This window comes from Tachypleus tridentatus, chromosome 12 (genome assembly GCF_004210375.1).
Source record: "Tachypleus tridentatus isolate NWPU-2018 chromosome 12, ASM421037v1, whole genome shotgun sequence".
Lineage (NCBI taxonomy): Eukaryota > Metazoa > Arthropoda > Merostomata > Xiphosura > Limulidae > Tachypleus > Tachypleus tridentatus.
The window spans coordinates 93,358,620-93,373,701 of NC_134836.1; the positions used below are offsets into that span (position 1 = coordinate 93,358,620).

Consider the following 15,082-nt stretch of genomic DNA (forward strand, 5'->3'; position numbering starts at 1 on the left):
TTTCAAGAAATAGTAACTGAACAAAAAAAAAACAAGTTTTACAAATCTATTACTTGTGGTGTCTAACATAATGCATACTATTACATTAAAATTAATATTCTTACACAAAATATTTACAACTGATGTCAAAGCATGTGCCTCTCAAGTACAGTACAACTACTACTTCTTGTTGATTTGTCATGTTACGTTTTCATAAATATCCTTCCCAAGCTCAGGGAATACTCTCTCAACTAGACTCAAGGGCTTAAAATTACTTTAAAACAGTGTTTCTCAAATTTTTTCAATACCAGGGATTAGTTCACTGCCTCCCTAACCTATTTCAGACTGCTAAAATATATGTACAATATAAAAGTTTTATAACTTACATTTAACTGTTCTAACAATTTTTGTTTCAGTGAAATTCCATGAACCAGCAAGGTATTTTTAAATAACCATCACTTGTCCCTGGAATGGATGTTGAGAAACTGCTTTATACTTACAGACTTCTCTTCTTAATGGTGAAATGTGGGATGTTTTCAATATTTGTATCATAAATGATGGGTGACTTTAACAATTGGGCTAAAACTTCAGCATGAAATAGAATAATATAAAAATATTAAGACTGATAAGTCTCAGACTATTTCAAAACTTTGCACTGCACTGCTTACCTAAGTTTAGATTCATCTGAAGTTTTCATATCTTTGCACATAATAATTCAGAGTCTTTTGTATAAAGTTTTTTCTAAATAAACTTAACTATTTAAATGATTCTTTCAGCTGGGTTTTACATAATTCATTATTGTTTTGTTTTCTTAACAAACCAGGTATTAAACATAAAATCATACTCCAACCTTCAAGTCAAATGTTATTACTTTCAGAAGTATATAAAAACATTGACCATTCCATAAATTACCAGAATTTACATGGAATTGGGTCTTAATGCCATAGTATAAGAAATAGTAATTGCCAGATAAGCAAACTCCAACCACTTTTATGTTAAAGCAATTACTAATTCTTAACAATGTAGAATGACAAAAATTAACATTAAAAATAGACCTTTATATTGCAAACTTAAATAATTTGTGCATGATTTATGAAGACTTAATTTGAAAATATAAATTAAATTATATTGATTCCATCATGCAACACATAACACCAGAGTACAGAGTTTGAATACATTAAGTCCCCCAGTGGGACAGTGGTAACTCTTCACATTTAAAATGCCAAAACCAGGGGTTTTATTCCCCTTGGTAGACATAACAGATAGCTCAGTATGGCTTTGTTATAAGAAAATACACACAAACATTATGTTAAAATAATTTTGGAGCAACACTAAATTGTTACAGTCCATACTAGAATGTACTTTATCTGACAACCATGCACCTAAACAATAGTACTATAATGTAGTTTCCACTGCAAAAGGCTTTATTGTAAGACTGTTATGTCCTTAATACACCATTCCTTTCTGCATGCTTTCAAATAATCCATTTAAAGTACATGAATTATGGTTTACAAGTGACTGTTTAAACAGTCAGATGGTAAAGAAATCCATATACAGCACAGCATCTTTATACAGAATAACATCTTTACAATATTGGTGTATGAAAAACGTGTTACAGGATGGTTTGTTACATATCATTCCCAAAAGTGGTCAATTTTGAAAACACCAAACTACCAAAGAAACGCTAAGCAATGTCAAAATCAAGTAGTTCTGATACATTCTATTTAATCGTGACTTTATATCAGTGTCCTATTCCTTATTTATCTACATATCCAAAATTGTTTGAATAAAACGTGCTGAGCCCTCTATACAATCAAAGAATTTTTGCTTAACTTCAAAACCCCAAATACTTTAAAACAGGAGGAACGTTTCGGTTTCGGCTATAATCAAGATAAGGCCACTGTACTACAGTGTTGTATTACTGTAAATGTTGAACCCCACAATAAATGGTAGAGACACTGCGTGATACTTTCTTCACTTTCAAATTTCCCGAATATTAAGTTAGAGATAAATTATACTTACAGCAAGGGTCACTGTCGAAGCAACAAATAATCATAAATTTATATCGCATACCTTTTGGGCGTGTGCATGGTTTTATCATATTCATCGTCTGAATCTGACAAACTACTGGAAGACTCCACCCGTTTTCTCTTCCAACGTTGATTCAATTTCAAACCCATCCAACTTGAACTATTGTCCAAAATATAACTTAGCGAATTTCCCATGCTTACGTTATCAAAATAAAACAAGTTACTTTGTTACGTAAATTCGTTGGCACTCATTGCGTCTCCAAATCACAGTACTATTTACAAATTTGTTTATAAGTAAACGTCATAATCACATTGCACTTCCTCAAATTAGACCAGACCAATACCGAATAACGATGCAATAACAGTTCCCGAACTATAACTTTGTCAGCTAAAATACAATTTGTATTTAAATTTATAATTAAAGTAACTCTAATAAACAATTATTTTTGTCTGTTGCAAAGGCGTTTTCATGAACATTTCAAACACAAGATTTAATTTTTAATATTTTTTAATTTAAGTTTTTATTTGAAATTAATAATTCATTTATTTTGTACTAACTGATTAGTTATCTAGTGAAAGAACTAAATATGAATTTCTTTTATCATAGTTCCACAGATAAATAGTAAAGTTTTGCAGTATGGTAAAATATCATTGGCAAATATTAATATTGCTTTTTAATACTGTTCATATTAATCAATGTCCAAGAAGAGCTATTTTTCCAAAATTCCTCACAAAGCTATACAAAATTTATTTACAGTTAGTCATTCCTACTTTTGAACTCATAGGCTTTACTAAAAGGGGCTAAACAATAGCACCCGCTACTTCTCTTGAGTAATGCAAAATGTAGAGCAAAGTATTTGCCAAAGATATGCGAACAATAAGCCTTTGGATTCACATTTATGGCATTTATATTTCTAGGTCTACACACACCGAAAACTACTTTGCATGCGATCCATGTCATTTACTAAATTTAATATATGATGTTATGGCATGTAAGTACCAGTACCATATAAGTTACTCTGCTGCAGTATATACTTAATATTATGCCATTTTAAATTTTTTTTTCTAAAATTCGGTTTTGTTATACATGTATATGAATGAATCCACTTGATGACGTGTACTAAATCAACTTTAGTTATAGAAAGGCTGCATAACAGTCATAGCCAGCTTTGATGTTGAATCTCTCTATGCTAATAAATGAATATTCCTCTTAATAAGCAAAAACAAAAGATATTATTGTCACTAAATCAGACGTATTATCATTTTGATTACCGATTATTTTTTTTTACTTCTGAAATATTTAAAATTCTCGAGGCTACATGATGTTTCTTGGGATCGTTGTATGGATAATATTGTATCTTACATTACCTAGTATATGGCTCTACAACTGTCGTGTGTATCAGAGTTACTATCGAATCGTGAGAACAGTTTAGATAATTGAAAATAAATAATTTACTACAGCGAGAGCAAGAACTCGCAGAAGAAGCTTTGACATATTTTTAGTCTTAAACTTACCATCATTTTCAATCTTCTGATCATATGTTTGTGTTTGGTTTGAATTTCGCGCAAAGCTACACAAAGGCTATCTGCGCTAGTCGTCCCGAATTTAGAAATGTAAGACAAGAGGGAATGCAGCTAGTCATCACTACCCAGCGCCAACTCTTGGGCTACTCTTTTACCAACGAATAGTGAGATTGACCGTCAAATTATAACGCCCCCCACGGCTGAAAGGGCGAGCATGTTTTGTGTGACGTGAATTCGAACCCTCGACCCTCGTATTACGGGTCGAGTGCCTTAACCACCTGGCCATACCGGGCCATATGTCTGTGTACTCTTCTTAAGCGCCAGAGTTGGTAGACCGGGTAGCAGGCGGACCAACATTTTGTTACACTAACTATAGATCTTCGGATTTACAACGCTAAAACCAGAGGTTCGAATCTCCTCGATGGACACAGCGGATAGCCTGATGTGGCTCTGATATGAGAAAAATACACTAATTATAGTGTAACTTCAACTTACACTTTAAATATCGCTTTTAGGTAAATAGTCAGTATGTGTAAAAAAGTATAACAACGCATTTAAAATCACTTGTGTAATCTACAAATCACTAATAAATCATTTGTGTACTCTGTGTCAGTGTTTTAATCAAAGCAATTTTGTATCCTGATCTTATAAACTTTGAAGTCTCTAAAGCAAACTTTATTATATATCTAGTAACTTACAGCTGCTTCAAGTGTAGAATGACTTGAGGAAAAATCAAGTAATATCATACATAGTTTCCTCACGTGACTCTTCGTTTCAAGGATGAACTTAGCACAGATGTATTTTATCTCTGCAATTACAATATAGTAGAGAACATATTATGTGGAATGACATATAGGTGTAGCAATTTGTAGTGTATGAATGAAACAGACAACACTTGTGTTGAAACTGATCTAAAAAATAAATACCTTATTTAAAATACACAAAAGAATAGCCACTTGTACAGATAAGAAAACACTAATTTATTATGATATCTTAGTTTTGTAAATAAACTGAACTCACGTGATCAGCAAAAACATGGAAAAGGTAAAAATTAAAATACAGATAAAATATCAATAGTATGTCTTAGCCCCCCTCTAGTACAGCGGTAAGTCGACGGACTCATAACGCTAAAATCCGGGGTTCGATTCCCCTCGGTGGGCTTAGCAGATAGCTCGGTGTGGCTTTGTTATAAGAAAAACACACAGACTCCTTCAAGAAAAAAGGAATCTACTATTACTGCTAGCAGAAAAAGATATACTTAAAACATTATTAACTGGGGAAATTTTTCTCAATAGCCAGCTAATCAGAAAAGGAAATCACAAGAATCTGGGGAAATCTCTTTTCCGAGTCAGTGGACTAAGCTATCATAAAATAAACTAGTCTAATTTAACCAGAATCAAGTTGCTGTCACTCTACAGTCACATACATCAATCAAGCCCAGTCTCTATGCTCCACCAGAATTTCATTCACTGTCTTGTTGTAAACTATCTCGTGATGCTTTATCATGTAGTTTTCATAACATTTTATATGCACCAGTCAATCTGGACCTTATCCATTTCAAATATCCCTGCAGAAATTGTGGAATGTCTTTGCTTAGTCGTGGATCAAACATAACATCTACAGGCAACAATATTTCGCAATCAGTCATTAAGAGAATAACAAATACATTGTTGTTTTGTTACTCTGTACGTAGATATACACTACGCATTGTTTTAGGGTTATGATTTTTACCAATAAATTTGCATGGCACTCCCATGTTACCCATATTTATTCCTGACACAACTTAACTTAGAGTACTAAAGTTTACCCACTGATCCATATAGATTGCTCCAGTTGACTTAAAGTGCTGGTTCTAAAAGATCCTTTAGTTCCTGTATTGTATGTTTGTTGGGGAAGGGGATCCTTTAGCAAATACATACTATTATAAAAATATTCAGTATTTATGTGAGTAATGATCTGAAGGTAGGAGTCTTTTCCTAAAATGTTTGGGAACACAAGATCTAAATTATGAGGTCCACTACTTAGTAAAATAACTTATGAGTGATAATTAATGGATATTTCCTGGATTAATTCGTAGAAAATTTGATAATGACTGTTAAATGTTTCTGGGAGGTGTCCATTGATATCAAAGTTATTCACTGTAATGAAGACCCTACAATTTACAACTCTCTGACTGAGTTTACTCAGGTGAGAACGGCTAAATCTTTTAGGCCGCGACATACACACATTGCAAAACTTATACTATCTTTCAACATCTTGACTGTAATCTTGTTAAAAGAGTCCATCCAATCTGATTAACTGTACTCACTTACCTGCATTGCATTATAACCTAATAAAGACAAATGATGGGCTAAATATTGGTAACAAAATTGTTTTTTGTTGTTGTTTTTTAATCGTATATTACTTTAAACTAGGAATTATTTGCTTCTTACCGTTTTTGGCTGTATCCATCATGAGTAACTAAATTTAATTTTTAACATTTTAAGCCCACGGACTTTGAACCTGCTGAGGCGCTGTTTTTTGTAATTCTTTTCACAGCTTTGTTAATTATTTTCTTTATTATATTTTAGTTTTCAGTGCTGACTGAACGATGTAAACTATTTTCAGTAAAGACAACATACTTCAGATAAATTTTGTTGTTGTTTTTTAATTCTACCTGATGTTTCGGCTTATGACTTTTCTAAAGATTTTTGAAGTCACAGGTCACAAAATTTATTTTAAAAAACAGTAACCAAAAACAATTCAAAAATACATAAACATAATAAAAAGGTGCATGGTGGTACGTACTAAAGTGTTGTTGAATAAATTAAAGTCGTTAATCTTAAAATTGAATGTTGAAAGACAAACAATAAATAAAATATTTAAAAAATCTTACATTATATAAAAATAGTTTTATAGGTACCAGATGTTTTATATCTTTTAACGGAATGGCGTTTTGATTAAATCAGAAGTGATTCTTTAAATTTATTTCCAGGAAAGTTGTCAAAACTCTCTCAAAATTGGATCCATTAAAGTGTTTCGTTGATAAAATGTTCAGCTGTGCCTTCTTTGTTGTCAATATTTACAAGATCATGAACGTATTTTTGAAACATTTATATGTTGGATAACTGATTCACCAATGTATTTGACTAAATACTGTTTTCGTACCGATTCATAGAAGATGTTCCTAAATGTGAAGGATTTCTCTAAGCCATTAGGAAAGCACTTTTTAGATTTGTATGGATTGTTGTTATTGAAGGTTAAACTAGTAAATACATCTTATACTTTTTTACTGGGTTTTTATTATGTGAATATTCAAACCATATCTTTTAATCTTGCTGAAGATGAGTAATTACTCGCTTATCCATGAAACAGTGTTTTGATATTGTGGTTTCTTTCCTTGTTGCCGTCACTTGTTAAAATATTGTGATTAAAACTGGAACGTCCTAACAATGTAAGTATGTGAATAGCCATTGAGCAAAAGTAGCTTTTGAAGTTTTGTCCTTTCGTATGTCTTATCTTCCATAGTGTTACAAAATTTTCCACTTTTACTAACTTGACCCATAATGACACCTTGCTTGACAGCTGATAAATGATGCGAATTATATTGTAAAATAATGGGTTTAACACATGGTTTGTAACATATGGTAGTAATATTGTTCGCTGTTTTTCAATAGTGACCAGGGTATCAAGAAAGGGTACAAACTTCTGAACATTATCAGAACGAGTAAGTGTGATCCTTATCGTTGAATAATTCAACGAATTCGAAAACAAAAGGGAGTTTATGATACCATATATCGAAAATATCGTCAGTATACCTGTACCACCAAAATGTGTCAAAATTATTTTGAAAATTCCAGTGAGTAAGAGCTGATAATTCAAATAAATACATAAAAACAGAGGTCAAAATGGCAGCAATACTGTCGCCCATAGTGATGCCTTAAGCTTGTTTAGAGAGATCTGAACTGAATTTAACGTAACTATTGTTGAGAATAAACCTGAGAGAATTTTCAATGAGGGGTATCGCCGATAACTAAAAGAGTAGTTTTAATTAACTAAGCAGTTGAGTAGGTGTCTGTGATTTATTGGCAATGAATGTCAACCATAAATGGACAGCACACAATCCACTTATTTTTAAATTACTTATTCCAAAGAAATCAAACGTACGTACAAAAATTGGTTATCAAATTTGTATCTAAAGCTTTAAATAATCCTCTTTTTGTGTTAAACGTCCACAGAGGCTAGTTCAGTTACATTGGAACACAACTGACAAGACTAATTATTTTTCTCTACTCTGTTTATTACCACACAATTTGTAATAGATTAATTTATGTTATTCCGTAAGTTAAAATAATTGTCTTCTTTTCATCAACACAGGTGAATTCAATTAGTTTAGAACACTATTTGACAAGACAAATTATTCTTCTTTATTCCTGTTGAACTGTGAAACTTATTTGAAATATTGCATATCATGGCTTAACTAACAATCATAAGTCTAACTTCATTTTCACTAATTTGGCATTTTCTGACTTAATTTCTTTGGAAGTTTTCCATCACTGTTAAACTGCCAATAACTCAGTTTATATCTCTCAATTAGCTCTCACTTAACTTGCTTACTTCACTTTCTATTTGTATCTACATGTATTTATAACACGTGAAAAAAAATCTAGAAATATCTAGCCTTCTAGTGACAACGATATTACACACAGGTTATTAAATTTTGCTGATACTGCATGAGAGTTATCATAATTTGAATGCGAAAGTTTAGAGTATACCCTCAGTAGCACAGCAGCAAGTCTGTGGACTTGTACTGCCAGAAACCGAGTTTTGACACCCTTGGTAGGCGGAGCACAGATAGCCCTATCTGTAACTTCGTGCTTAATAACAAATAACAACAGCTTCAAGTAACATGACGTCAACAATATTACGAAAGCCCAGTACAACAATTAAACTGCATATATGACGCACGACTCGTATAGAGTTACCTAACGAAACTTGTCACAACTATCGCTTTTAGAATAATTAGTTTTTAACACTTGTTATGAAAATCTGAATAATCATTGAATATCAGCTCACTAAACGTACTGAATAATAGCTTTTAACCTAAGTAGTACTGTATATCCAACAACGGGGTTCGTTCACTCGCGGTGAACACAGCTGATAACCTCATGTGGTTTTGTTCTAAATCAAAGATATAACTTCATTTTGAGTTTACTAACTGATTTTAAGTATTTCTTTATTACAAATTACAGCTTTTACAGTGGAAGAATATTTGTAAAACACCAGAATGATTGCACCAGTGTTATAAACATGAACATGTTTTAAAATTATTCTTTGTTATTGTAAAATATAAATACGTAAATCAGTTATTACACACTTTTTAATTTAATAATACTTAGAAGGATGTATGAAAAATGTCTTAAACAGGAGGAATTAACAAGAAACTAAAATAAATTACAATCATTATGTTTAGGAAAAATCGAAACAGAATTATTAGTACCTGTGTTTTAAATTTCACGCAAACATACAACAGAAGTGCTATTCGTGCTAGTTATCCCTAATTTAGTAGTGTAAGACTAGACAGAACACAGCTGGTAATTCCTACCTACCACCAACTCAAAGGCTACTGTTTTATAAACGTACAGTGAGATTTACCTCTTCATTATTATGACCCCAAGGCTTAAAAGGCGAGCATGTTTTGTGTGACGGAGATTCTAAATCTGCAGTTCTGATATTATACAAGTGTCCTAACAAACCTGGCCATATCAGAACAGGTTATTAAAATTTGCTGATACTGCATGAGGGTTATCATAATTTGAATTATAAGTATAATTTGGATGGGAATACTCTTAACAGTGTCAAAGAGAAAAAAATAATTTTGACGTAATAATTGACCAATCTGTTAAGTCATCCAAGCAGTGTGTTGTTGCTAGGACAAATAGGATTTTACGTTGTATCTAAAGAAATATTGAATACAAGTCTAGAAAGATTGTAACTTCATGTATAGATCACTGGTTAGAACACATTTGGGATATCGTGTTCAATCTTGGACTTCTTTGGATTTTGCACAAAGGCACATGAGAGCTATCTGCGTCAGCTGTCCCTAATTTAACGGTTTAAGATTAAAGGGAAGGCAGTTAGTCATCACCACCCATTGCCAACTCTTGGGCTACTATTTTACCAAAGAATGGTGGGATTGACCGTAAATTATAATGCTCCTACGGCTGATAGGGCGACCATGTTTGGTGTGACTAGGAATCGAAACCATGACCCTCAGATTACGAGTCGAGTGCCCTAATTACCTGGCCTTGCTGGGCCCCTTACCTTAGGAAAGATATTGTATTGTTGGAGTGGGTTCAGAGGAGAGTTACCCAAATTGTATTTGGGAAAAGAAGTTGTCATCTGAGGAGAGATTAAGATCCTTAAAATTGTTTTCTTTTTTTTTTAAAAAAAAGAAGAGTTAGAAGAGATGTGATTGAAGTGTTTAAGATTGTAAAAGAAATTGATAATGTTGATGCATCAACATTGTTGATACTTAATGGCAAGAATTATAGAACTAGGGGACATAAATATAGATTTATTTTAGCTGAAACAATTTTATTTTTGAAATAGGGCGGTTGGCCTATGCAATGGGTTACATTCCGATGTTACGGAAACCATAAATTTGAGTGAGTTTAAAAGAAAGCTTTATATATATATGAATGATGAGAGCTAGTTTTAAATAATTTTATTTAGTTTGGTTTAGAAGATGGGGAAGCCAAGATAAACCAATAGGACCCTTGTTGTCTTTAAACATTATATTATGGTAAAATATACTCTTCAAAAAAAGAAACGCAAAAGGCAAAATTTGAAACATATTGTTAACAAGTTTATTCTGGGTAGTTCTGTATGACATGTGTGAAACTTTGCACATTCACTGCTGAACATCCAAAGTCTGCAAAGGTGAAGTCCACGCTCACTAGGTGAAGTTTAACGTCACTCAACGTCAATAACGAGTATGCCCCCCGTGAGCATCAATAACTGCTTGGCATCTCCTGCCCATGGAAGCGATGAGATGACGAATCACATCCTGTGGAATGGCTGTCCACTCAGCCTGCAAAGCTGCTGCAAGCTGAGGTAGAGTCTAAGGTTGAGGTTGTCGCCGTCGCAGACGTCGGTCCAACTCGTCCCAAAGATGTTCGATGGGGTTTAAATCTGGTGATCTGGAGGGCCAGGGAAGAACGTTGATGTTGTGGTGTCTCAAGAAGACAGTGGTGAGTCGGGCTGTGTGAGGACGGGCGTTGTCATGTTGAAAAACGTCGTTGACGTTCGCCATGATGGGTTGCACATGGGCCTAAGAATCTCGTAGACGGTTGCGTACGGTCTGATCGGAAATCCTACGTAGCCCTGGTATGGTTGAGGCAGTAGACGTCACAGTGGTGGTCCTATCCCGAAGGTGACGTAACTGGATGTTGCGATCTTGTGCGGGCGTGGTCACATGAGGTCTGCCAGATCGTGGACGGTCACGAGTTGATCCATGTTGTTTGTGACGATTCCATAGCCTTGCGATGGTGCTTGGGTGGACATTCACAGCTCTGGCAACATCTGATCGAGATTCGCCTGCTTCCAAGCGACCAATGGCGTTGTTGCATTGTGCTTCAGACAGTCTTGGCGTAACTGTATTGCGTGTCGGTGGCTTAACACTGAGCTATGGAAACCGAGAACCCGTCACTTTTATAGGGATTTTGCACATGTTGCACTTGCAGAACATGCAGATCTCTCAAACAAATTTATTGGACACGCATGCGTTTTGGCGAAAACTCCGATGTTTTCCTCCGTTTTCAAAGTGCAGAACTTTTGTTGTCATTTAGATCTGACAATCAGTGCCTTAACACGTGTAACATCACATACTCTGAGCTTGTAACGTTATTACATATATTTCTCTTAAAATAACAAAAATATCCCTTTTGCGTTTCTTGTTTTGAAGAGTATATTACTGACGATTTTCTGTCATTATATTTTCAAGATATAAATGCAGTTTTATCTTTTTGTGAAATTTAAACAATGAACCTAACTCGTAATAATTTCATGCTCCGATATCTTCCTTGTACTAATATTTTTATTATATCATACATATGTTATACCGGTAATAACATGATTAGTTTATGAGTTTATAATACAACTTTGCTGATACTAATGCTAAATATGTCGTAATGAAAACGTAGTATATATTTAACTTGTATATTTTGGCTGAAATATATTTTAGTGTTAAAATTGCTCGTGGTAAGCATTTTGTTGAGTACTTGTATTTTATATTTTATTATTTGATATTGCTTTTCATATTTTCATCCATGTGCCGGGCTATATTTGGCAAATACATAATTTTAACTTACGTTTCACAACAGTGATAAATTACGGTGTTTGGTAATGTATTAGTGTTTAACATGTATAATAAATATGTAAATAAATAGTAAATATGTTTAATTTTATTTTTAATTACTAAACAATAAAGGTTTAAATCATTCATTTATTTTACACGATTCATTACGTTCTTTATGTTAATGGTTAAGACGGACAAAGCTGCATCATTTTTTTTTTAACTTATGGTCATTGGGCTATAGAGTTCGAAGTTTAGAGTGACGTCACTACAAACTAAACTTATTCTATTTAAGTGTTTCTGAAATATAAAGCGTGGCCCGCGTAAGTGAAATAGTTAAAATTGTTTGTTGTGGTAGGAAGTTGGGACTTTGCATATAATTTATTTCTTACAATTTGAAGTACATATGTGTTATTATTATGGTATGTAGGCCTACGTACAGTAGTCACCTCACCACGTGCTCATTTTCTATGTTCTATTAAGTTTTTGTACTAGCTTTATGTTAGTGTTACTGTTAGTAAGGTAATATTGGGATGTACTTGAGTATATGTAGGAAAATAAGCTACGTTTAAGATTTCACATAACAGATGAGTACATCTACTATTAGTAACTAATCTAGTAAGCAGTATTAGTGTTAAAGTATTAGTCTTAGTACTAGTATTAAAAAAATATTTTAATACTAATTATTACCTTTACTTTTTGAGAATTAAGAGAGTTATATCTGATTTTATCTTCAATGAGTGGGTCTCTAGCTCATATTATTGTACAATAAAATTAGGTTTACAATTTAAATATTTAAAAATCGGAGGGAAAATTGAGTGAGTAATTTACCACGAAAAAAACGTTCTTAGGGAAAAGTCGTCTATTCCTTTGTGAAAAAAATAAATAAATACAAATATTCCAATGGATTAAAAGGTCAAAGTAAAAAAAAGTATTTGTAAATATTTCTAGTACAGTGGAATATACTTGAGTTTAAATTATCATAAAGTTCACTGAAGTTATTAGTAAGGCTCAAAGAGATTACTAAAGTAATACAGTGTAAGAATGTTATTTATTGGTTTATGGTATTTATAAGTTATCCAGTTGAATAATTTAAGGAAGCAGTAGGGACAGGGAAACAGTGATTTATTCAAGTGATAAAAAATTTAGAATTATACTCTTTCTAGCCATATTTAGTGTTTTAAATCTTTGAGACATTTAAAGAACTTACAGTCACCACCTTCTATGTTGCACACTACGGGGAGTTTGTTCTGTAATATCTGTTTTCTAAAAGTTCAGTTGTACCTCAAATTATGCAATGTCCAAACACCACATAGTCTTTTGTGTCGCTTGAAATATACAAAATGATGGCAGAAATAATGAACATTTTTCATATGTAAACAGTAACAAACATTTAATGCTTGAACATTTTGAAATGTACATTTTCTGTCTTCAGCAAGTTGTATTGAATAGGGCAGAAAAGGAATAATTACAATAAGCAGTTTCATAGTAAAATCACAAATTTTAATAATTAAAACATTTTATCCACAAGTGTAACTACAAATGATATATAAATCACCTTTCAAAATACAAAATTTATTCAGATCTAAAACCTATTACCTATCCTTGTATGTTCCAAAATTGTATATAAATATATATACATGTGGTGCCAGTAATGCCACTTAATTAGTGTAACTGTATACCAGTTACACCTATGAGTCTGCAAAGATATGGAAGTATCAAGTGGAACTGGTAGAAATTATCATGTCTGTTGGACTCTATCATCTGCATACATAGTTAAAAACATCAACCATCCTGTCTTGAATACAAATTTTAAAGTCATCTCACCTAAGTCATCCAGTATTGAACTTTTAATTAAAGAAAGTTTATCTACTACAAATGAACTTCCAACTTTAAATAACTCATATTTGCTGCAATTGTGTTCTTGATACTTCTATAATTTTGTAGTATTAGGCTGCTTATCCATTGTTTAATTGGTTGCCTTTTAATTTCTTTTTATTTTTTATTTTAATTACTTTTTATGAAATGTTTAAACCTTAAATATTCATACCTAATAACATACCTTGTTCATTATATCTTGCTGAAGATGGAATATGTAGTTAAAATGTTTATGAATAAAATGTTTGTTACTGTATACACACCTGTTGAATGTTCATTGTTTTGTTTTTTATCATTAAACTTTTATTTTTGTCAATTGAATCTGTTGCTTGTTGAAATCCATCTCTGACTTTCAGAAATTTGTTAAGAAATTAAAATAGTCATTATACATACAAGGCATGTGAAGGATTGCATCATTCTTCAGTTTATATTTAATGGTATTACAGTAGTTGAACAACTCACTCGTGGAGAAAGAAAAATAGCATATCTTGCAATATTTGAAATGGCATGTAATTTTTTTATCACTGATAAAAACAAAACTAAGTAACAGTCAAAATACTTTTTGTCTTGATGAAAGTTTGAAGAGTTAAGTGTAAAGAAGTAGAGAAATTCCATAATGAGAATTGTGTCCATACAAGATACTTGACATTCCACTTCATTAGTCACCATAACCTGAAAAGATTTATGAAATATAAACTGTGTGTGGGGGAGGTGTTTGGGTTTTTGTAATCTTGTGAAATTCTCCATAGAGAGCGTATTGTTAACTGCAAGTTCTATTTGGTGATGTAAGAAAATGTTGAAAAAGGAATTAGAACATGTTTAATTCAGAGATCTGTGGCTTACCTGTACTGCACAATTCAGTCAGAGCTGGGTGTTTATTGGTATATTTAGAAATTGAGTTCCACTTATTTTCTATGGATATCTGCAGACACAGATGGTTTGAAAATGTTGAGGTTGCTTAGTGCATCCTTCAGAGTGTGCTTTATGTTGAACAGTATGTCAGTGCAACAAAAGCTGTACAAGTAAGAGAGCAAAGCAATGGATCATTTATACATGTACAGATAGTTATTTAAGATATATTTTTTAAAAAGCCAAGCTAAATCTTTTTTTGATGACTGTTAGAGAAGTCACACCATTCTAGAAACTATGAAACAACACTACCATTTCTCTTTGGTGATGTGACATATATAATCAAGGTGCTGATGGAAAGGTTTGCCAAATCTGAACTGATGAAAAATGCCCTATTTGTGTGTGTTTTCTTGTAGCAAAGCCACATGGGACTATCTGCTGAATCCACTGATGGGAATCGAACTCGTGATTTTAGTGTTGTAAATTC

The 15,082-nt window shown here is 32.7% G+C and overlaps 2 protein-coding genes across 10 annotated transcripts in view; one reads left to right on the forward strand and one right to left on the reverse strand.

The window, feature by feature from the left end:
* The window catches only part of gcl (germ cell-less), a 40,850-nt gene extending 38,442 nt beyond the window's left edge, over positions 1–2,408 (reverse strand). Inside the window, exon 1 of one of the 2 annotated variants that reach the window (XR_013018473.1) lies at positions 2,053–2,408. Coding sequence is in view for 1 of the 2 variants with exons in the window: in XM_076471023.1 (XP_076327138.1) it covers positions 2,053–2,204 (152 nt within the window). In the remaining variant the exon portion in view is untranslated. The remainder of the gene's footprint in view (positions 1–2,052) is intronic. The other variant, XM_076471023.1, reaches the window with a different exon arrangement.
* Positions 2,409–11,813: 9,405 nt separating this feature from the next.
* Positions 11,814–15,082, forward strand: part of LOC143234009 (uncharacterized) — a 30,891-nt gene continuing 27,622 nt past the window's right edge. The window contains exon 1 of one of the 8 annotated variants that reach the window (XM_076471003.1): positions 11,814–11,915. The gene's annotated coding sequence lies outside the window, so the exon portion shown is untranslated. The other 7 variants (XM_076471000.1, XM_076471006.1, XM_076471002.1 and 4 more) reach the window with 7 other exon arrangements.